The sequence below is a fragment of the Heloderma suspectum genome, chromosome 1, assembly GCF_057233095.1.
Source record: "Heloderma suspectum isolate Gila_16-S chromosome 1, 16-S_ref, whole genome shotgun sequence".
Classification (NCBI taxonomy): domain Eukaryota; kingdom Metazoa; phylum Chordata; class Lepidosauria; order Squamata; family Helodermatidae; genus Heloderma; species Heloderma suspectum.
Genome location: NC_139458.1, coordinates 18,041,780 through 18,066,302, shown reverse-complemented (window position 1 = coordinate 18,066,302; position 24,523 = coordinate 18,041,780). Strand labels below are relative to the sequence as shown.

Here is a 24,523-nt window from a genome sequence, read left to right as displayed (position 1 = left end):
TCATATTCTTTGTTATTTCTAGAAAATTAAAAAAACCAATGTTATTAGATCACCTTGCTTTATTCCCACGCCCACCCCACCCCCAACAAACTGCAATTCTGTCCTATCCCAATCCAAAGTCTTAACACGTGAGTTACGAGGTTTACCTTTAGTTTTTTCAGTTGCCCTTCCGTGTCCACTTCCAAAGAAGGAAACATTGACTTGTACTGGTGAGCCAGATTCTTAAATCTGTAATATCAACAACTTAGTTAGCAGCACACATGCTGAATTTTTAAAGATAGTTTTCCTGGTTAGCAACCCTTGGTTACAGGTCACAGAACGCTATAAGACCAGGGATTCTCTCACAAAGGTAAGCAAAGTCCACATGGTTTCACACAATAGGCCGATTTGAATTGGTGGAGATGATGGTCTGAGCTGTATCCTATTAAAGCCAGCAAAGGACCTGGTATACTCATTTCCCAAAGATCGGATCATTTGAAATAACAGTATTTATAAAACTATCCCTCCACATCCCCATTTCTTCCTACCTGTGTTTAAAGGACATACAAGAAAAAATGTTCCCACGTAAAGCAGAAATTCCCACCCAAAAAGTCTCACTCCTGGTTTCAGCAGGATACCTTGAAGAAAATTCATCGAAGTCTGAAAGAAGATCACAAACACGAAGGCCTGTCCGTGCAGCTTTAGAAGAATAGGTTGGTCCAATTCCTTTCTTTGTTGTGCCAATGCTAATGAAAGAAGAAGATAAAATGAGTGGTTTCAGCTATTGGGCTAACAAATCTTGGGGAGATACAGACATTTTAAAATACCTTATAATAGGAATTGTTTGAAAGTATAGTTTCCACTTGACAACTAAAACCCTAACCACAATCCAAAAACACACAATCCTGTGTGTGTTTGGACAGAAAGAAGTCCTACAACTCCCAGCATTCCCCAGCCAGTATAGCTGTCTGGGGAATGCTGGGAGTTAACAGGACTTTTTTCTGTGTAAACATGCATAGGATTGCTCCTTAAAACAGATTTCTACCCTAACCTTATTCAAGGGCACATTTTAGGGTGTGTGTGTGTGTGTGTGTGTGCATGCATGCATGTGCTTGCATGTGTAAGGGGAGCATTCACCTACTCACTGCAAACCTTTCACAGATCCAGAACCCACCTTGACACCCACATCCTTATCGTTTTTACTTTATTTGCCCATTTTCCTCATCTCTTGGGTAGCCAGATGCAACAGAAAGGAGAGCTCCTGTATTTTTAGTAGTTGTGCAAAAGGGGGAATTTTTGGCAACGAGGCTCATCATGCAGGTGTGAAATGCCAGCACACACCAAGATTTAATATTTTATACGATCACTCAAGATAAAAAATAATTCTGTCCTTCATGCCTGATCCCTCTCTTACCGTGTTTCTCCATCTGCCTCTCACCTTCCCTTTAAGACATTTAAACCTAGACAAAGAAAATAGCAGCAATACCACTACAGCAACCCCACCTTAGTTCAGGGCTCAACTCACCAGTTGAAGACCAAAGGCGTATGGACAAGATACCAGGCACCCCTAAACAGTGCAGGCTCCAGGATTTGGAGGGTCCTTGGGCAAGACTCAATGGGCCTCCCTCACAGTGAGTCAACCTTCTCAACACCAGTGTCACCAGCTGCTATTTCTCCTCATCTTCTGTCTCCTCATTGCTACCACTGGCTTGTTTGACAGTAGAGCCAGTGAGCAAGTAGGCAGTAGCATCTACTGCCCCACATTCTCACCACTGCAATTGTCTGGGCCAGAGTAAGAGGCAGGTGAACAAGCAGATTGCAATGGTGAAAACATAAGAAGAGCCCTGCTGGATCAGACCAAGGGTCCATCTAGTCCACTTTTCTGTTCACAGAGTGGCCAACTAGCTGTCCACGGGAAACCCACAAGCAGGACACGAGTACAACAGCAGCCTCCTGCCCATGTTCCCCAACAACTGGTGTACGTCACCATACTGCCTGTGATACTGGAGGTATCATATAGCCATCCGGACTAATAGCCATGGATAGCCTTCTCCTCCAGTAATTTGTCTAACCCCCTTTTAAAGCTGTCCAGATTGGTGGCCATCACTACATCTTGTGGAAGTGAACTGCATAGTTTAACTATGTGCTGTGTGGAGGACAACCCCAAGGGGATTTTGTCAGAGGGCCCCAGCTGGGTATGGGCCCTTGGCAGGTGCCTAACCATGCTTACCTTTGACACTGGCCCTGCTCCTGAAGCCGGATCATTTGCATGAAACACTGGCAGCAGGAGTGATAGATGTCACTGCTCCCTTCTGAGTTATCCAAATGCCCTTTTTATTTCCCTGGTCATCCTATCTTACTGGGCACTCTTTTTCTGGAGGCCTTTTTGGCTAAAAGGCCACAAAGAGATAAACTATAAACATAACGGGAAAGATATAATCAAGTCCCCCAACCTCTCTATGTTGCTATCACATGCTTCTTAGCCAGATCTGTGGTGCTGTGGGGAAAGCCAGAAAACTACACATACACCCCCCCCCCCTTTACAATGCCTTCCTCCTCTAGACTTTACATTCACCAGGGCTCAGTCACCCATCTTTGAGAAATTCTGTTTCGGTTAGACTGCAATTACTTTATTTGAGCAAACGCACCAATTACCTTTACATTACCACACAACAGGCAGTGCACAGGGTCAGAAAGTAGTGCACATAACATTGACATTTCATGCCAAACTGTACGTGCCAACTTCCGAGGCTGCTGCGGGCTTGCTTGTTTTCATTACCTCACTGCCAGATCTTTCAGGGCTGCTCTAAATAAGTCAACTAAGTATCACTTTCCAGCTCACTGACCTATCTAATATAACATACAGGACAGAGGCATGGCAGGGGAGGACTGGGAAAAAGAGAAGCATGACAGTAACTTTTGCCAACCATCAGCTGTAGTAGACACATCTTGTTCCTACACAAGGGGAGCTTCACCCCAGAATAGAATTTTCCCTACCATGTGCAGCTGAGACACCATAATACCTTCGTGCACACATGCCTACTGGCGGAGACACTCCTAACAAAATTTGATGCAGGAAGTGTGCCTGGCAGAATAATTTGCAACGGTGAAGAATGGACAAAATGTATTGTGTGTAAGCATCCTTTTCCATAGGTAGACTTTGATCCATCTCCTCTTTCACAGGCGGGTTGATATTAGCTGTGATCAGGTCTGCGTTAGAGAACATGGAAGGGAAGGCCTTACGCTGCTCTTCCTATCAAGTATTCAGCTACATTTGCAACATTATTTCAGTGGAAGAGGAGTAGCTTCCCCCTTATCATTACCGTGCTTCTACTTCTGGTCCAGCAATAGCAGCTTGATAGCTATACAAGCATAAAGGGTGGGGCATTTGTTCTACTTTCCTAACTGCACCTGCTTCTCCAGGCCCAAAATTTAACCATGCGACAGGAGGGGGCAGCCCTGTTTTAAAAGGAAAAAACTGCGGTTTGAGGCTGAAATTCAGCAGTGCAGTAGCAGGGGAGTGGGGAGAGGCTATTTTGCTTTAATAGCCCCCTGCTGCCACCACATTTCAGCGGGAAACCACCCATTCTCTTTTAAAATGGGACTTTTTGTCCCCACAACATAATACTGGTCGGGGCGGGGGATGTGTTGCCCACCCCAGAATTAAAAGGACTGCCAGTAGGGACCAGGAGCTAATTAAAGCAGGAGTGCAGAACACTGTTGGGGGGCATGGCCCCCCTCCCAGCACCAACTGAGTCTCTGGATTTGCACACCACTTGTCATCCGGATGGGGACATCATGTACCAATGGGGATGTCCACATACTCCAGTGGGGACGACAAGCAGCCCGTGAATCTGGAGCCTCAGTCAGTGCTGGGATGAACCCCAAAAGGCTCCAAGGGCCAGACTGGGGAGCCCAGTGGGCGAAATTAAGCCTGCAGGCCTGGGGTTCTGCACCCTGGAATAAAAGGGTCCATTTAGAAAACTGTGGCAGACATGAAAGCAAACAACGAAAGGGTCAGTAGCCAGGAAGAGTGGGATCTTTGCCAAGTATGACTTACTTGCGATTAAACATGATTTTGCTCATGGAAACAGGCTTTGTGGAATTTCTATGGGGAATACAGTGCTATTTTAAGTGTTAGAAGGAACATTTATTTATGTATTTTTTGTTTGTACCCCGCCTTCCTACCAAAAAGGCACTCAAGGCAGCTTACAATCACTAATAAAACTCAGTAACAAGCAAATACATTAAAATACAGTTAAAAGCAATTAAAAACACAACAACAACAACATAAACACAGCATCCAGCTAAACAGACCCACTTACACGCCAGAGGCCCTCTTGAATAAAGCGGTCTTTCCCTGCTGGTAGGAGGACAACACAGAGGGAGTGAACCTAGCTTCCCTCGGCAGGGAGTTCCACACACAGGGAGCGGCCACAAAGGAGGCCCTTTCACATTGCCACCAAAATGCCCCAAGGCGGCGGACTCGCAAGGAAGAGCTCTCCCAAAGATCTTAAGAACTGCGCAGGCTCGTATAGGAGAAGGTGGTCTTTCATTTCCAACAAACTACTGTGGAACAACAGTCTCAGCAGCACTAAAGGAAACAACCCTGCGCTCCCTGCATGTCTAGAGCTCATCCCTACATAGACAGTGCCTGTTTATAAGTCAATATTTCAAACAAAAGTAGCTTGAGAGGTCAGAGTCATTACCAAGCATGCACTATTATGTTTGGTATACACTCTTATGGACCTATGCCATGTCCACTGCCAGAATTCACGTATACGAAGATATATAATTACTTTTTGCCCTCCTGTGCTTGCCGCTGCACTTCCTGAAGTCCATCAACTGCCTGGTGAAAATCAAACACTGTATGGCAGAGAAAGAAGAAACGAAGGACAAAAAAAGAGTTTTTCACTATTACACACATTTATGATTCTAGGAGCAAAGGAAATAAGTGAAATAAGTAACATCATTATTATCAGTAACGTAATTTTTAAAGATTTTATAGATGATATGGAAAAAATGTTGGGTTGGAGCCAAATTACATTAGTTATAGTTTAGTTCCATTCAAATCAATGGATCAACTTAGTCATGACTATACTGGCCACGTTCAGGTGTCACTTTAAGCTATGGTGGCTTAATAAGCTACTCACAGTAGCTTGTTTTTCTTGCCCTCACCCCTCCTCCCTCTCCAGTCCTCCCACTATACCAGATGGTATCGCAGCTTCCCTTGCATTGCGGTTGTCATAGAAAAGTGAGCAATGTCAGTCTCTTTGTGGAGGGCTGTAGATGCGACACTTTGCAGTAGCGGGATCATGCGATCAGGGGAGGCTGCACTGTATTGCACGCCTATGTTCCCCTATTCTGCAGTTGCCTCTTCTTTTTTCACAGTAGCAGTCAGGGAGGTCTGTCATGTGACTTAGCTGTAGCATGGCCCCATGACAGTGCATTCAGAGGAGGCTCTCATTGCACTGGGGAAGCCTGTACTGTGCTGCCCGACTTTGCTTTTTCACAGAGAAGTGTCCAAAAAAGGAAAATGGATGAGGGCTGTAACTCCTTGGCAGTTTGAAGGAATGGGGCAAAATTGCACAGATGAGGTGCCCTCATGGGGAGCCTTCAGATGCTGCAGTGGATAATTGTGCAATTTTGCTTCTTGATGGAGAAGTGAGCAGTTCCTCCCCTATTTCCCAAGTTGCGGTTTCAAAGTAGCGATCAGGGAAGCCTGTCATTGTGTAACTTTGCTGTAGCTGGGTAGTGCGATAGCACAAGGCTGTCATTTTTCTAGGGAAAGCTGTCATTTTGTAACTGTAGTGCAATATCAGGGACGGCTTTGCTTGTTTGGCGGCAGTTGTCTCTGGGCTGCTTGTCAGATCTCAAAAAAAGGACCCTGCAAGCTGGAGCAGAGCAGCCGCAGCGGTTTTGGCTGCTCTTGCTAGCTGACTCTGTAGGCAAGCGGAATAAGCCACAGTGAGTGCCAGACTGTCAGGGTGGAAACTGAGCTGATAGAACCCCACAGCAGTTCTGATTCTGAGGAGGATCAGCAATCCGTGGGAGAGGAGCCAGCTCATCCCTCACAGGCACAGCAGCTGGCAGAGATTCCTCCTGCCGGAATTCCTGAGATAGTGATCATAGCAGTGAGAAAGTGCGGGAATGGGGCTTGCTAGACGCTCAACGCAGACGCAGGGAGCGACGAGCAATGGAGGGCATGGAAAGGAGGCGTAGCGCCCGTTTGGCGCGCAAGCAACGGCCACCTCCCGTGGACCCAAGGGAAAGAGGGAGGATCTCTCCCTAGCCCATAAGTTCAGGGTCTTCAAGTGACTCTCCTTCGAACGGGGATCAACTGCCTACTCGGAGCATAGGCTACTCTGCTGTTCCTTGCTTAGTCGCTGGTGATTAGCATCTGAAAAAGTCATTAAGTTGTAAAAGGATTAAAGCCTTGAAAAGAATCCTTTCATCTGTGTCTTGATTTGGCTATTGGAGTCTACTGAAAGAGGCCACTAGGGCACTCCTGACACAGACAACACGATAACCCACAATCTGTAATAAGGGTTATTTAACCCACCATGGGTTATCAGAGTGGTTATTTCAGCTAAATAAGCCATGGTGGATTAAAAAAATTCTTGACAGACAACATAACCCACAATGACTTATCGTGATGTCTGAACCTAGTCACTGAACCCTATTGATTTCAATGGGTTGCATCCAGACTTAGTCATAGACGAGGCAGACCCAATGAATCAAGTTTCATTCATTTCAATGGGTCTACTCCAAGTCTGGATCCAACCCAATGGGACCAAAGCATGACTCAGTTTTTACTTTTAACTGTTATTTATTGCATTGGGTATATTCAAAGAAGGATTACTCAACTCCTATGTTACTAAAGCAAAGACACTACTCAGGGCAGATAACGAGTTTGGTTGGGCCAACACGATTTCCAGAACATGGAAAGGGTCTATTATTTGTTTGATTTGCCACTTACCAATGTGTGCTCTGTCTGATATGATGAGTCTTTTCTCCCAGTCTCTTAAACCTGCCAGAACAAATGCAGTGCCAGTTAGAAGGTTTCTGCTCCCAAGAGACTGAAAGAGTTTATTCACTTTTCTTGTCATTGTAAATGATTAAGAAGAAAATATATGTACATGTTAAATGCAGCTACTCATTTAACATATTGGCCCCTTAATCATGAGCAGAACCAGAACAAAATCGATGGCGGAGTTCAATACCAAGCAGGCTGTGTCAAGAGGGCAAAGTTCACATAGTAAGGAGCACCTGAGGTTTGTTACACATGGATTCCCTCTACTATTATGTCCCACTAACCAAAGTGTAGAAAGGCAACTTCAGTCTCACTCCCTAAACATCCCCCTTCGTAACTGGTGCTGTAAAGCCCATATATAAGAGGCACTGTTTCGTACTTGTTTCAAATGTTAATTATTATTTGCTGCATTCACAGAACCAGACTTTGTGGCAGCATTTCTACACAAGTGTGATTTGCAGTTGACCTCATGCAACGTTATCTCTGAATATAGCTGCAGAGGGAGAGATGTGGATGAAAATGTCAGGGGCCCTTTACCACATGAACTTTTGAGAAACCCTTCACAGTTCTGGAGTCTGCTCTGGCTCTAGCCACAATTAAGAAATCTCAAAACAGATTGCTGGACTGGATCACCATAGAGCAGTGCAGAAATTTAGGATCTGTGGAGCTTTCCAGAAACTTTTTACAGTCTGTTTATTCACTGTGATTTGGATGCTACAATTTAATATATACATACACACAGCCCATTATATTTTAATACATCTACATCAGGAGTGGGCAACCTCTGAGAGCCTGGGAACAATTTCTCCCTCCGCCCCTGCCCCAAACCCACCAGGAGCTGTACCTGCCCCCACCCCACCACCAAACTTGCCACCAAAATCTGGTGGTGCAGCAGCAAAAAGGGGTGAGTTTTCTTTAAAACAACCCTTCTTTGCTGCTACACGGGCATGCTACTGAATTTTGGAAGCAAATCACTGCTTATTTTTATTTTTATTTAAAAACACACACACACAGAAAGGGACCTTTTTTGGTTGAAGCACCACTGAATTTCAGCAGCAAACCACAACTTTTTTGGCAGCAGCAAGGGCTGCAAAAAAGCCGGGGGGGTGGGGAGCGCATGCACCATGTGTGTTCCCTACCTCTTGTCTAGATTATTCCCCCCTCCCCTCCTTTTTTTCCTTTGCACTGGAATCTGAAAAGCATGCAGCTACTTCTGCAAACCTAGGGATGCTCTGGCCTTGTGTTTCTTGAACACCAGTCCCCCATACCACATGGCAAGCCTTTTTTTCTTTTTAGCTGGGTGGATTTGCAACATGGCATGTGAATCTGCTGTCCAAAAAAAACTTTTTTTTAAATCCTGCCGGCCCAGCCAACCCCTTTGGCATGAATGAGATAGCTGTTTGGATCCCAGCTATTGTTTCTTGAGCTAAAAATAATTAACCTGATTTGGGCATGGAAACAGTTATAACATATTATATCACAGCATACATATTTTTGTTATGCATCCATTTAGTAATCCTTGAGTTCATTAGTTATGATGCTTGCCTTTTTCAGAACGTTAATACTATAAAAACTAACCTTAAAGATCTCAAGGCCGGTCTTGAGCACCCAGCAATCCTTTGCACAGTAAGAGATTGCATGAGGAAACTGAAACGGAACAGTGGGAAAAAGATTGTGCGAGGCAATGCTAAGGAGCCCATGCACAGGAATGAGCAGAGTTCTGTAGTCTCCAATCTGAACTAATTCTGTAGCTGCCTATAGAAAGAAACTAGTGAGGAAGGAAGAACTGTATTACTGGAATGCTTCGTTCATGTCAGATCCAGGGATGCAGTAAAGCTCACCGAAAGGATCTTTCTAGTAAACGCAGCTTGTCTCAAGGTATTCTTCAAACTCAGCCCCTAGGATACAGTCGTGGATTTATTGCTGCACCACTTTTCTCTACTACAGAACTATTAAAGGGTAAACTGCCATTGTATAGAAATACCCTCTTTTTAAAGGCAAAAAAATCCAGTATTAGATACAAACCTTTTTTCTCATTTTTTTCAGCTTCTTCAAATAAGCCTGGTAAATGTATAACCACCCCATTGCCTAAAAGTAATATACAAAAGGTCTGTTGTAAAAGCAAGAAATGAAACAGTCATCCTTCGAAGCTACACACAAAATATTAGGATACCAGCAGTTGCCCAGTACTTCAGTAAGACAAATGGGCAATGAATTGGATCAAAAAGGCTTTCCCTGCTCTTCTATTTGAAACCTTAACTTCGGATGGTAAGGACTGGGCCACTGAGCTATAACCTCTTCCAAATTTTCTGTAAAAATGTCCGACATATCTGCAGCATCTGCCTTCTCCTCCCGAGCCACACCGCCAATGTAGGCAGGAGATGCACTGTTAAGAAGCCAAGAGAGTAGTAAAGGCAAAACCACTCCTAGCAACCACGTAAGGAATATATCACTGATCTGTGTTGCTCTAGGGGGCATGTCTCTGTGACACCAGCAGCCATCATACCAATCCTCACCTCATCTTAGGCCTATTGGCATGCTTAGCAACAAAGAGTGTTTCCAGGTGAGGCTTTTATGATGCCATCACCCTGCCTCATTTACAGAAATTTTACAGGGGGAGCAGACAATAACGTCTTCCTTTCATGACCCTCCCATGTTCTCCCACAGCTTCGTCCATCTTTTCTCTTACCGCAGAACATTAAGGAGAAAAAAAAGACAGAATTGCTGCACAATGCCTTATAATTAGTAGTGCTAGGAGCCCTCTGTGTGGAAGCACCCACAGAGCTGATAAAAGTAAAGAAGAGTTGGCACGGCTCCCATCATGGATGCATTTGGCAAGAAACGCAAAAGTCCAATTAAATTCGATTAATTCTCATTTTAAATAGGCAAGTCATTCATCCAGCTTCAAAATACTAGGAAAGTATCTTTCTCACTTCAGGTATTGCAGTATACCATATATTTTGCATCCTTCCTCACGCACTCTTGAAAATAAGCACAGGTGTCAAGCAGATGTTTGAACACTGAAACTTAGAATTACAACCTGACTGTGTGCACCAAATTTCACTCTGATATCTCAACACTGAAGAGAGTTATGTTACAGACAGATGAGACTCCCAATAGGCTAGACAGACCACAGGCCTCACTTCACTCATCAATTGTAATAGATCTGCATGTGGGAAATATGTTTACTCCTCATGGCACACCAGCCCAAGATACATGTTGCTGCAATGGCATGTAAAGCGGCTTGTGCCAACACAGCTAGTGAATAGAAAATGTCCATCCTATTATATGGCACACCAGTCCAAATGTCATTACAAGAAGTTAGCATAGACTTCTATAGACTTGGTTCTAAACAGCTGCTTTGATACATGAATTTATCTTCCTTTTTATAAAGCTGCTAATTAAATTCCAGGAGCAACAGCAATCATCCTGAAGATGCAGAAGGATTAGACATCAAGTGGGATGAGGGCAACTGTTCCTTTTTTCTTCCTAAGAACATAAAAAACAAAACCAGGCAGTACTCCTGTTTGAACCTCATATGGAAAACAACAAATGGCCAGTTAAGAAGTCACATTTGCCTCTACAAAGAAAAGAAGCCGAGAGTATTAATGTTGTTGTATTATCTTAAGATAATCTGATTCAAGCCTCAAAAGCATAGTTACAAACATCACCACTCAAATGATGAAGAATTCATTTACAACTGAATTTCCCAACTTGGGTCTTAAGTCTCCAAATTGGACATTTACACTTACCAATAAGAGAAATTGCCTTAGGATTAATTATACCACTAGGAAAGAGGTGAAAATCATATTCCTTCCCATCAACAACCACAGTATGGCCGGCATTATTTCCACCCTGCCAAAAAATAAAACAATGAGTTAAAACATTTAAACCTCTGTTTACTATTAGAAAAGAACCTATCCTTTTGGTCTGAAAGGCTGTGCCCAACTTCTATCATCATCATCTTAAACATTTATATATTTAAACATTTTAAACATATTTAGCCCAATGAAGTCTACAGGATGCATCAAGACTAAGTTAATTATGTTTAAGCTAGTCATGACTAGCTTGAGCCCCATTCAGTTCAGTAAAGCATGATTAACTTACAGGACAATCCTATACATGTCTACTCAGAGGTAAGCCCCAATGAGTTCAATGGAATTTATTCCCAGGTAAGCGAGTAAAGAATTTCAGCCTTAGTCTGGATCAATTCCATAGAATTTCAGCATACCTATGTCTAGTTGAGGATATTTATTTAATTGAGCTTTGTTGTTTTGCTTTCACTACTTGCTTCATTATTCTCATGATTTTTATTTTATTCATTCCAATATTTATATGTCACTTCCCAAGACAGCTCACATAAAACAAACAAAGAATCGTGGAGTTCTATGGCTCCAACATCAGTGAGGCAGTGAATCTGCTCCGAGTTTCTGCTCAGTCAGAACCAATCAGAACTCTAAAGGAGCTATCCAAGGTGCTTCGCTTGGATTCACCACCCCACTGACATTGGAGCCACCAGCCTCCACTGTTTTGAAGGCACTTCAAAGGTCATCTAGTCCAACCCCTGCCAATGTAGGAAATCGGTGGCCATCCAGCCTCTGCTTAAAAACCTCTGCATAAAAACAATTCTTTAGGAAATATTTAAATTACTGTGCTTTCTTTATTATTTCTTTATTAGTTTTATTTGAATCCATATTAGAAGAAAATGTAAACAATCTCTCCCCTTAAAAAATCCCAAATCTTGTTGTTAGAGTTACATTTATTACAAGATGATTTTTTTAATAGAATTTTTTATTATTACAGAAATTACTGCAGCACCCTTCAATAGAAATTTGGTGGTTTACATAAAATGAAAATCCTCCCCCCAAAACCATACAAAATACAACATAAATCAGATCATAAAACACAGTGCCTAAAGAGGTAGCAAGATTTTAAGTGCCAGATAAAAACAATCAGCAGGGCTAAAATTAAGTCTAAAATCCTGAGGAAATAAAAGTCTTGCTCTTTTGGCACCAGGCAAAAGGTAGGCACCAGGTGGATCTCTCTGGAGAGATCATTCTGCAATCACGGAGCCACCACTGAGAAGGTCTTCTCCCTGATAGGCACCTGCCTCACCTTAGGCAAGTGATGATATTAAGTGGGATTATGGCAAATTCCCTCTTTTTAATAGGCAGCTCCTGCACAGAAATACAGAAAAATTGTTCTATGAGGAAATAATCTAAAAGAGGTAGGAAATTTGTCATTCAGCCAGAGTTAATTTGGGGGCATCTTCCAGACTCCCTTTCCCTTCTTCATTTCTCTTTTTCCATAGCTGTCCCTAAACAGCCTTCTAGTGCAATCTTTTCTAAACATTACTATTTCATTACTATACTAAATTGACCTTTACTTAGGATCAATAAATGGTAACCAATCATTAACCTATTAGTTAAATCCCTGAAAGTCCCACCATATTTAGTGCCTCAAAACTGATTTCTGGTAAAGCTCACCAATAAAAATTCATGGAAATTTTGCCTTTTGACACCAGTAGGATTGCACTTGCTGAAACATACACTTTAAACGCATAGCTAGAATGATGAGAAAAATGCCTCCTACTGTTGTCGCTTAATCTCCTCGCATGCTAATGATACAAAAAAAAAAAATGCAAAGCTCGCACTTTCTACTCTTCTCTTATAGTCATTAGTCTTTAGACACATTTCATTCCCATTAAAGGTCTCTTCTAAATTTTAAATGAGCAACACTTATAATGGATGTGCACACAACCATCAAGGAGATGTGGGAATAAATTTGACCTTTTACGAGGAAAAACAGTATGGAAGTATTCCTAAAGCAAAACATATTTACGGAACTGTGTAGAGCCTGCATTGTACCAGAAGGTTGTACAGTCCTTCCTTGAGATAGTAATCAGCTCAAACAATAATGCCAAATCTAAATTGTCAAAGGACTGTAGGAGAGCCCGGTCCTGAACCCTAGCTGTAACCAGATACTAGTTTAAAAACAACGAAACAGAATAGGCAAATATAGTCCAAGACGTCTATTCACTGTTACAGAGAGAGATTTCATAACAGGCGCCTTTATCTGCAAATCAAATGAAAAGGCCACACTGATCAGAATGTACTTTTGATTTCAAAAGAGCTCTTATCCACTTTCTCTCACATACACCACCATGAGGAGGAACAGCAGCACAGCAGCCTGGATTAAAGGGTACCGTTAGTACCACTGGTAAAAATGCCTTGCAAAAGGTCTGTGACTGCACAATAAGCTTTGATTGCTTGGTAAAACTGCCTCCGTTCTCTTTCACCAATTTATAGCAACACTCCCCCTCCGCAGGCACGTTATTACATGAGGAAGTGATCATAGCTATGAACTTGCCTGCAAGTTATCAGAAAAGCAAACAACAAGCAGCATAATAACAAGGGTCATTTGAACTTCATTTTCAGTTCATGGTTCTCCAATTGTTTCCCCGGGATAATAAACTTAGTTTTCCATGAAGGGCACCCAAAGCTGGCCTTGTTTTTCTTACAGAGCTTTGGTAACTTTAAACTTGACCTTCTCATATAATGCTGGTGATCCTGGAGTGATTTTATCAGTACCCAAAGGAGAAGCCCAAGTTTAAAATAGCAGTGTCACCATGTAGTTTTAAATCCTCCACAGATGCAAGGCCTTCCAGAAGTGAGGCCCACTCTTCAGATGCAAGCGAGTGCTGAACAGATGCTGTCAAACTCTTTATTTTGAACAGTTTACCTGGATTGGAAAAGGCTACGTGAAAGGAGTCATCTTCAGAACATTTTCTGTGGAGGGTTTGGCATTGTCACCTGGTCAATTTTTTTTAAATAGCCTGGCTAGGGGTGTGTGTGTGTGTGTGTGTGTGTGTTAATATCCTCACCTTATTCATATTTACTGTTGTACTTCTCAGGTTATTAAAGCAAGCATGGTTCAGTGGTGAAGAGCAGTGATCCAGAAGACCCAGATACAAAGCTTCACTCAGCCATGAAACTCGCCGGGTAATCGTGGACCAGTCACCATCGCTCATACCTCACAGGGTTATTAGGAAGATAAAATAGGGGAACCATTCATGCCATCCTGAGCTCCTTGGAGGAAGAGTGCAGTATAATACATAAGGTTACCTTTAAAACGTGTTAATACTATCCAGCTTTTTAGCCTTTCCAGTTTTAGTAACAAAGTTAAGGGGCCCATATCCAAAGACTAAAGAAAGAGATGGAAACAGGAAACATCCTCTCCCATACTTACCTACCCTGATGTTAAGATAATTGCCTGAGGCCATCCACCAGGTGCACTTGCCAAATGAGGCAAGGTGGGTGGCCTTTTTAGTGGTGGCACTAGAGAGGCTCACCTGGTGTCTATGTTATAGAAACATAGAATAGTAGGGTTGGAAGGGGCCTACAAGATACTTGAATCCAACCCCCTGCTCAATGCAGGAATCGAAGTCAGAGCATCCCCGACAGATGGCTGTCCAGCCTCGTCTTGAATGCCTCCAGTGTGGGACAGCCCACCACCTCCCTAGGTCATTGGTTCCATTGTCATATTGCTCTAACAGTCAGGAAGTTTTTCCTGATGTTCAGCCAGAATCTGGCTTCCTGTAACTTGAGCCCATTACTCCGTGTCCTGCATTGTGGGATGATCAAGAAGAGATCCTGGCCTTCTTCTCTGGGACAACCTTACAGTACTTGAAGAGTGCTATCATCTCTCCCCTCAGTCTTCTCTTCTCAAGGCTAAACATGCCCAGTTCTTTCAGTCTCTCTTCATAGGGCTTTGTTTCCAGTCCCCTGATCATCTTTGTTGCCCTCCTCTGAACCCTCTCCAGTTTGTCTGCATCCTTCTTCAAGTGTGGTGCCCAGACACAGTACTCCAGATGAGGCCTAACCAGTGCTGAGTAGAGGGGAACTAGTACCTCCCGGGATTTGGAAGCGATGCTTCTATGAATGCAGCCCAAAAGAGCATTTGCCTTTTTTGCAGCCACATCACATTGTTGGCTCATCTTCAGCTTGTGATCTACAACAATCCCAAGATCCTTCTCGCTTGTAGTGTGGTTGAGCCACGTATCCCCCACCCTGTAACTGTGCAAAACTGTACCTTGACAAATTATATAATCTCAAACGCAACCCCTAGTCCACGGACATTCACACCCCCATCCATAAATCTAACTCCACTTGCTCTTCTCTGCTGCCACTGCACATCGAGCTCATATGTCCCTAATTCATCTTTCCTCATCAACAAGGCTTTTTGAAACACATTATTCAAATCTAAAACCAGCCCAGCGATTCTGCAGCTGCAATACTTTCCATCTTGTAGCTGCTCCCCAATCACTAAGGCCACTATTCTCAATACTGCATCCCCCTAATCAGGGTAAGGCTAGCCAGCGAGTTAAGTGTAACATACAGCTGCTGCCGCTGCCTCTTCCACACACACCCCACGCTGTTGAAGGGAGATTTGAAGATTTCAAGGCTAGAATCCTCATCTCCAGTGCCTATGTAAGGCTGGCACAGGGAGGGTGTTTTTTCCCCATGCTGGAGGGGAACAGCAGGAACTGCATATGTGTCTTCTAGGTGGTGTCTTCTTGCCCTCCTCTGAACCCTCTCCAGCTTGTCTGCATCCTTCTTCAAGTGTGGTGCCCAGAACTGTACTCCAGATGAGGCCTAACCAGCGCTGAGTAGAGGGGAACTGGTACTTCCCAGGATTTGGAAACTATACTTCTATTAATGCAGCCCAAAATAGCATTTGCCTTTTTTTGCAGCCACATCACATTGTTGGCTTATATTCAGCTTGTGATCGACTACAATTCCAAGATCCTTCTCGCTTGTAGTGTTGTTGAGCCACGTATCCCCCATCTTGTAACCGTGCATTTGGTTTCTTTTTCCTAGGTGCAGAACTTGGCATTTATCCCTATTAAATGTCATTCTGTTATTTTCTGCCCAGCGCTCCAGTCTGTCAAGATCACTTTGAATTTTGTTTCTGTCTTCCAAAGTATTAGCTATCCCGCTCAGTTCTGTATCATCTGCAAATCTGATCAGCATTCCCTGCACCTCCTCCTCCAAGTCATTAATAAAAATCTTGAAGAGCACTGGGCCCAGGACTGAGCCCTGCGGTACCCCGCTTGTTACCTGTCCCCAGTTGGAGAAGATCCCATGGATAAGCACTCTTTGAGTCCGATTCTGTAGCCAACTGTGGATCCACCGGATCATTGTTTCATCTAGCCCACTTTGAGCTAGTTTGCTCATCGGGATATCATGGGGCACTTTGTTGGAAGCTTTGCTGAAGTCAAAGTATATGATGTCTACAGCATTCCCACAGCCCACAAGGGAGATGACCTGATCCAAAAATGAGATGAGATTTGTCTGGCAGGATTTGTTCTTGACAAATCCATGTTGGCTTGGAGTAATCATTGCATTGTTTTCAAGGTGCTTGCAGATGGCTTGCTTTATAATCTTCTCCAGAATTTTCCCAGGGATGGATGTCAGACTGACTGGTCTGTAGTTCCCAGGTTCCTCCTTTTTACCCTTTTTGAAGATAGGGACCACATTAGCCCTCCTCCAGTCATCTGGCACTTCCCCCGTCCTCCATGATTTCTCAAAGCGAATAGACCGTGGTTCTGAGAGTTGTTCTTTCTTGCACCAAGCGAAGACCTTTTTATTTTCCCAAGCATTTTAAGAACTGTTTTTAATTTTTTTAGTACTCTATTCTCCTGGTTTTAATTTGGTTTTATGATGTTGTAATGGTTTTGTAATGGTTTAATTCTTTGCTGCTGGTTTTCTCTTGGTTTTATTCTGCGCTGTTTTCATTTTTTTGTTTTAACGTTTGTATCGTATCTGTTTAATGCCGTACACTGCCTGGAGAACTTTGGTTGTTCAAAGTTGTATTTACTATACAGTAAATAAAAATAAACAGACAGCTACTTAATTCCACATATTTATGTACATCTCCATCATCCTTTTAAAGCCATTTTGCTCTCCTCTCTCTACCTTCCACACTGTCAAAAGTCAGAATGCAAGCTTCTTGCAGCAGGGATATATGGGTTTTTGTTGCAGCTGCTGCTACTCTGCCACACCATTTGTAAATTACAGAGCCAGCTTTAAGGTGGCAGATTTAAGGTATGTATTATTAAAGGGCTTTCAATAAGGGTCAGTTATTATAGGGCATCCTATGCATGTTTAACTCAGAAGTCACACTGTATTCAGTGGGGCTTATTCCCAGGTACATAGGATTATGGGCTCAGTTTATGACTGGATTTTTACCACCATGGGTAGCGCCACAAGGATTTTCGGCCCCTGAGATACTAAAATGTCTTGGACATTTCTGTACAACACCAGTGATGGACAGGATAAATGGCTTACTTACAATACTTCGGAACTCTAAATTTTGTCTCCGCTGGTGTTAAAGAACATACTTGCCAAGTTCTTACTTAAAGTTTTTTTTCCAGAGTTATTTAAAACTTTCAAATTGCACAGGTATACCATCACATAAATGATGGCATCATAATCAATACTAATGTGATTTCATTTGCATAGAAAACCACATGGTGCTCAAAAACCAGAAACCTGTTTCCACCCCGAGTCCCTTTTTCTAAAAAATGGCATTATGTTGACTACCTTCCAAACCTCTAGCAAATGAGTTAAATCCAATAGTGGACGAACCAACAATGGCTCCCCCAAATACACACCTACTTTATGTGCAAATGCGGCGGACACCTGAAAAAAACAAACAAGCCTACTTCCAACACCTGTAGCATGGCCCAGAAGAGCGCACAGGATAAGCAAGCGTAAGCCAATGGGACAAAGCAATGCCATGAGAAACTCTGCTGTGCTTCCCTGGTCACCTTCAGCAACCTTTTCTTGCAGAAGGCCATCACCAGACACCTGCTCTGCAAGCGCCTGCCCCCTGCAGATGCGTCACTGTCCAGACACTGCTTGTCTGGACCTCGGGGATCTTATGTCATTTACCGCCAAGGGTCAGCTTTTTCTATTTATAGTTCAGGACCTGTTTTTTTTCTCCTTCTCCCCAAGAGGCATTCAATCTGCAGCCGCTCTTAAAGGGCCCCACTCTGCTCTCTGCTGCAGCCATCCCTCAAGACAAGAGATGAGAAAAACAGCAAAATAAAGAGTGGGGAGAGAAGAAAGCATGAGAAGAGAGAGGGAGACAGAGGGAAACAGAGGAGTGGAGCAGGGATGGGGTAACAAACAAAAAAATATGCAAAACTAAAATGAAATTACCTCCCAATGACCTAGGGAGGTGGTGGGCTCTCCCACACTGGAGGCATTCAAGATGAGGCTGGACGGCCATCTGTCAGGGATGCTCTGACTTGGATTCCTTGCACTGAGCAGGGGGTTGGACCCGATGGCCTTGCAGGCCCCTTCCAACCCTACTATTCTATGATTCTATGAAAGGCAACTAGAGGAAGGATAGAGGATCGAGATGGGTTGAAATCCTGCAGAACTGTGAAGCTCACTGGGTGACCCTGGATCAGTCACCGGCTCATGGCCTAGCCCACCTCACAGGGCTGTTCTGAGGATAAAACTGGGAGGGACCCATGTACGGCACCCAGAGTTTCTTGGAAAAACGACAGGATAAAAATGTGAGCAACAGAAAAGATAAACCATTAAAACGCGATAGGGAAAAGCCAAAACGTTTGTGGAAGAGGAGGCCAAATAAGTGACAAAGGGGAACGAAACAGACAAAAAAAAGGTAACTGGGAAGAGGCAATGAGAGACCATAAGGGCCAGGACTGTGAAAGACACAGAAATGGACACATTTGGGCAGCACGGGGAGAGAGAAGTGAGGAGAAGCTTCAAATGGGGGGGGGGGCGGTGTTACGGAATACATTAATACACTGGAGGAAAGCACAGGGGTGGGGAATGTGTGCCCCTCCAGATGATGTTGGCCTCCAAATCCCATCAGCCCCAGCCAGCAGGGCCAATGGTCAGGGGTTGTGGGAGTTGTAGTCCAACAACGTCTGGAGGGCCACAGGCCCCACCCCCCTGAATCAGCGCAGCGTTGCCAACTTCTTATCAGGTCCCTGCTCCTGCGCCGTTCGCGGCACCTTGACCCGCAGCGACGAGCAAGCATTTGTCTCTCCCAGCTGCGCAAAGCTCTCCCCGCGGGTCAAGAAGGCGCTCTTGCAAGGCACAGCAGCAGGGCCCTGCGGGTAAGCTGGCAACCCCAGAGCAGCTCCGGAGGGGGGCGACGGCCGCCACCCACCTGGCACCTGCAGACGACGTCGGCCTCGGTGGCCAGGAGATCCACCACTTTGCCTTTGCCTTCGTCCCCCCACTGCGCGCCCAGCACCACCGTCACCCGGTTGCCGCCCGGCTCGCTCCGCAGCCGCTTCAGCCCGCCGCCGCCCGCCGCCGGGTGAGGGGCGCGGTCGTTCGGCGCTGCCGCCGTTGCCGCTTGCGCTCGGGAGCCGGACATCGCGACGGAGGCGCCTCTCCCGGGCCGTGTGCGCCCTCGCTCGCCCGCTCTCCGCCTTTTCAGGGAGCCCTGAGCCAATCCGCGCGGATCTGGGGGATCTGGGCGGGGGCGCAGGGCCCGCCCACTCCACGCGCGCCGCTGGCCGGCGTGCGGGAGGGGACTCGTGAGCGGCGGCGCCCCTGAGGGAGAGGGAGAGGGAGAGGGAGGGCCTCGCCTCGGGGGCCCGCGGGACGCGCGTCGCGGTGAGGGGGAGGCAGGGAAGTCCGTCCGGTCAGAATAGGGGATGCACGCACGCGCCTACAGGCAGAATAGCCACCGTCGTGAGTCTGTCATAGAAAAGCGGGGTATAAATGTTACGCTAGAACTCTTCAAACACACACACGCGCGCGCACGCTGCATGCCTGAGGTACAAGTCAAACCTTCATTTTATTACGCTACTCTAGCTCTCTCATAGATAGATAATGAGAGAGAGCTTGTTGTTGTTCAGTCGTGTCCGACTCTTCGTGACCCCATGGACCGCAGCACGCCAGGCCGTCCTGTCCTGCGCTCTCTCCCGGAGCGTGCTCAAGTCCATATTCACTGCATCGGTGATGCTATCCAGCCATCTCATCCTCTGCCGTCCCCTTCTCCTTTGGCCTTCAGACTTTCCCAGCATCAGGGTCTTTTCCAGGGAGTTTTCTCTTCGCATGTGGTGGCCGAAATATTTGGGCTTCAGCTTCCGTATCTGTCCTTCCAATGAGCAGTCAGGGTTGATTTCCTTTAGGATGGACTGATTGGACCTCCTTGCAGTCCAGGGGACTCGTAAGAGTCTTCTGCAGCACCACAGTTCGAAAGCATCAATTCTTCGGCGCTCGGCCTTCCTTATAGTCCAGCTCTCACAGCCATACGTTGCTACTGGGAAAACCATAGCTTTGATTAGACGGACAAAGTTGTCGGCAAGGTGATGTCTCTGCTTCTGACTATGCTGTCTAGGTTGGCCATAGCTTTCCTCCCAAGGAACAAGCGTCTTTTAATTTCATGGCTACAGTCACTGTCTGCAGTGATCTCGGAGCCCAAGAAAATAAAATCTGTCACTGCTTCCATTTCTTCCCCTTCCATAATGCAACATAATAAAAGCAAGGTGGTTTGAATTTTACTTCAGGCATGCAGTCCACTCAACCAAGCCATGAGCTTCACTGCGCAAGGCTAAAATCCGGCATCCTTACGGAGACTTCTGCTTCCAGATTCTTTGCGGGATTAGGATTGGCGCCTTTATACAGGCTGACTCGTGCTGTTTTTATTCCTTGGCAAATTCTGTATGTTCCACTTTACAGCCACTAGATGGCTCTGCTGTTGTAGTGCGGTTACAAAAGTACACCAAGCAAGTAAAGCCGTTTATATAGGTTCCTAGAGAAAACACAGACTTTCCCCGTGCTTTACAAAGGCGGGATGAAGGTCATAAATCATGGGAGGGGCCCTGGAGGTTGACGACGTTGTATAAAGGACCTGCAAACTTCCATGAGTAACCAATCATGATTGCACGATATAAGCCCCATGTGGAGAAGCCCAGTCTCTAACAGCATAACCCTATGCCTGTCTACTCAAAAGTAAGCCCCATTGAGGTTCATGGCACTTAGATATGTATGTATAGGATTGCTGTGCTTAGACCACCCTTTGCCAACTTGCAAGTGTGTTGGACAGCAACTTCCATCATCCTCAGCCAGTATACCCAAGGATCTGCTGGCTGGGAATGATGGGAACTGCAGTCCCAACACATCCGGAGGGCACCAGGTTGGCAAAGTCTGCCTTAGACAGACACACACTGCCTCCCAGGCCCAATATGGAGAGAGTACCAATGACCTTAGTCAGGGATGCTGTACAAATTACAGAAAGATTATGGATGACAAGCATTCTGAATGTTAGAAAGTGGTATGCAAGTAGCAGGATTACAGTAGGTTGAGGAAGACAACACCTCCCTGAGGCATATGGCAAGACTTCCAATGAGCAGTGGGTACAACTGACTGGACCTTGGGGTCCAGGGCCCCACAGCCCCCAGTGAACACCCAAGCAGCAGCAGGTGATGGGGAACAGCATCAAAGAGGCCCAGACTCGGCACCTAAGCAGGCATAGGCATACCAAAGATTGATGCTGCTTGCTGCACCATCCTCCTTCTTTTAAAAACATTTTATAGACAGGGGCAGCCGGTTGGACAAGTACATGGTTACACATGCTCATTTTATTATTTTTACTTTTAAAATATATTCTTTTCTACAACAGAATGATGCCTATTCCCGAGTAAATGTGTTTAGCATCAGGACAGCAGAAGCAAACTCTTTTATTCATGATGGTGCTATGATTCAAGTGAGTTTAAAATGCAAAACTGCACGTGCTCAAAGTATTCTTTTTTATTAGGGTTAGCAAATAGTATTGTTCTTGCTCTAACACGTCTGAACTGTAGATGCAGACGGTGCTTCTACATCCCTATGGGTGGGGGGAACAGAAATATTAGTTGTGTGCTTCACAACTGAAGTAATGTATAGGGCGGCTCCTACATAAGATTAAGTTCAGAGTAAAAAATTACAACAACCACATGGCTGAGACTGTTACAAGTTTAGATGTCGTTTGTGGGAGTCATCTTCTCTCGGGCAATCCAGAATAGTGCTAATTTACAAACACAGCACAGAGAAGCAGAAAGGCGTGACATACTACTACCCTTCAAGGAATTAGTGTCATGAAGGGACTGTGAGTCAGTACAACCACAAGTGGTGGATTGATGAGGGCCAAAATAAGTGTGAGTGGCAGCAGATAAAGCATACGCTCATGCTCCCTGTCACATGTAAACACCCTGATCATGCAATGCACCCATTGACATATACAGTAAGAAATCAGAATTCACAGGACGTTTCCTCCAAAGATTTGCATTTCCATTTTTCCTAGGTATCATTCTTAGTTTTGAAATGGTTCATTTGTAATTGTATATAGGCCTTCTGTCACAACTGTGCATCCTTTCCAGTGTGAATGGATGTAACAGTACAGGGTGGCCTGGTCTGAATGCATGGCTGGTATTGTACTTGGTGATGGTGCCCCCCACGATTTCAAGCAGGGGAGTTATGTGAACATTTACAAGGACTTCATTCATTTCGCTTCATTTTTACCATAAAATTGTAGTGGGCGATACAGACAGAGGAGATTAATGGGAGAAAGCTAATACATTTCCAGGTTGTTGTTCACTGCAGCATGCACAGCCTTGCTCCTGCACTGATGCACAAAGACTGCTATTGATTTTAAATAAATGAAGTTAACAAGTCTTTTCTGCAGGAAGTCCTTCTACAAAAATGAGATAAAATTGACAAATACTGTGTCAATTTCAAGATCACCTTTTCCTTCTCCCTCCATAGAACAGCAGCAATAATGGCATAGGAACAATTACAGGCAAAGGCATGGGCAAAGTTCTCTCAACTGGCAGGGACACTAATTAAGGATAGAGTGACTGTTCCCCTCCCTGCAGAAGCAGCAGCGGGCATAATTCAAAGGGAAATGGGTGGCTGGTTGAAATTTCCCCAGAAGAAGAGGCAGTGGATGGTGACATTTCCACAGCATAGCTATCCCTTCTTAAGAAAGTGAACCATTATGTGGGAACTACATATTGTGCAATAGTCAAGGAGCTCAGAATGGTGCACATAGAAGTTAACCTATTTTATCTCTACAAAACACCTGTCAGGTAAGTTTGGCTGAAAGTTGACAAGCTCAAGGTCACCCAGGGAGCTTCATGGTTGAGCAGGGATTCAAACCCTTATAGACTCAGTCCACATCTAACACACACGGCCTGTTTGCACGATCACTGCAGCCCACCATGGCTTATTTAATATAAATATTATATATTTATAATATAAATAAGCCATATTTATGGCTTATTTAAGCCATGGTGGGTTGTGGTGAGTGCTGGCCACCATTTTGAATACACAAGCTGCGGCAGGCAGGCTGTGTGGCTTGTCGTCTCATGCAAAGCTGGGCATCGTGGGTTACGCGAGGGTTAAACAGCCCACCGCAGCTTGCATATCAAAATGGAGGCCGGCACACACCACAACCCACCACGGCTTAAATGAGCCACGGTGTGCTGCAGCGATTGTGGTCACTATCTGTTGCAGCATGCTGGCACTCATATATTGCATTTCCCTGCCAACCACAATAATTTGGATCTGTTTTTTCAGCTATTTAAGTAAAACTGTTTGTGTCTTTAGTATTATTCTTCTAGTCTCAAACTAGTGTCAGAAGAATAGTGCAACATCCATAGCGGATTTTGGGGAATGGGAATCGCATCCAGCAGGGGCTATAGCGGCTTTTAAAAATCCCAAAGAAATATGGACTATAATCCTGGAGTGAAGGAGTACACAACCTGCAATCAATTAAATTTAAGTGCCTCTGCTTTTAGGTTTCTCTCTTGAGGGTGAAGTGTGAGTAAGAGGCATACTGGATAGTTTGCGCCACCATTTTCATACAGGAAGGGTGCAGTCCTATGCATGCTGGCTGGGGCATGCTGGAAGTTGTAGGACTTTTTTCCAGTATGCTCCATGCTCCCATACTTCCAGCATGGCTGGCTGGGGAATGTTGGGAATTGTAGGACTTTTTTCTGTCTAAACATGCATAGGATTGCACCATTAAAAGCTTGTCCTGCTGTTGTTACTTGCATGAGAGCAGAATCTACATAAAGTGATAACTAAAATCAAGGTTGAAATGAAAGGTTGTCACAGAGAGGAAGGCCAGGATCTCATCTCGATCATCCCAGAGTGCAGGACACGGAATAATGGGCTCAAGTGACAGGAAGCCAGATTCCGACTGAACATCTGGAAAAACTTCCTGACTGTTAGAGCAATGCGACAATGGAACCAATGACCTAGGGAGGTGGTGGGCTCTCCCACACTGGAGGCATTGAAGACGAGGCTGGACAGCCATCTGTCAGGGATGCTCTGACTTGGATTCCTGCATTGAGGAGGGGGTTGGACTCGATGGCCTTGTGCGCCCCTCCCAGCCCTACTATTCTATGATTCTATGAATACTCTCTTGATGGTGACAACTACATGGAGGTAAAATAATGAATTCTTCTGATTT

At 44.8% G+C, this 24,523-nt stretch overlaps 1 protein-coding gene across 1 annotated transcript in view; it reads right to left on the bottom strand.

The window, feature by feature from the left end:
• The window catches only part of ADSS1 (adenylosuccinate synthase 1), a 29,578-nt gene extending 10,111 nt beyond the window's left edge, over positions 1 to 19,467 (bottom strand). Inside the window, exons 1-7 of the mRNA XM_084826594.1 lie at positions 19,223 to 19,467; positions 10,765 to 10,867; positions 9,038 to 9,100; positions 6,959 to 7,009; positions 4,779 to 4,845; positions 618 to 725; positions 147 to 228 (exon numbers count right to left, since the gene is read on the bottom strand). Of these exons, the coding sequence (XP_084682720.1) occupies positions 147 to 228; positions 618 to 725; positions 4,779 to 4,845; positions 6,959 to 7,009; positions 9,038 to 9,100; positions 10,765 to 10,867; positions 19,223 to 19,435 (687 nt within the window). The 5' untranslated portion in view covers positions 19,436 to 19,467. The remainder of the gene's footprint in view (positions 1 to 146; positions 229 to 617; positions 726 to 4,778; positions 4,846 to 6,958; positions 7,010 to 9,037; positions 9,101 to 10,764; positions 10,868 to 19,222) is intronic.
• Positions 19,468 to 24,523: the final 5,056 nt, after the last annotated feature.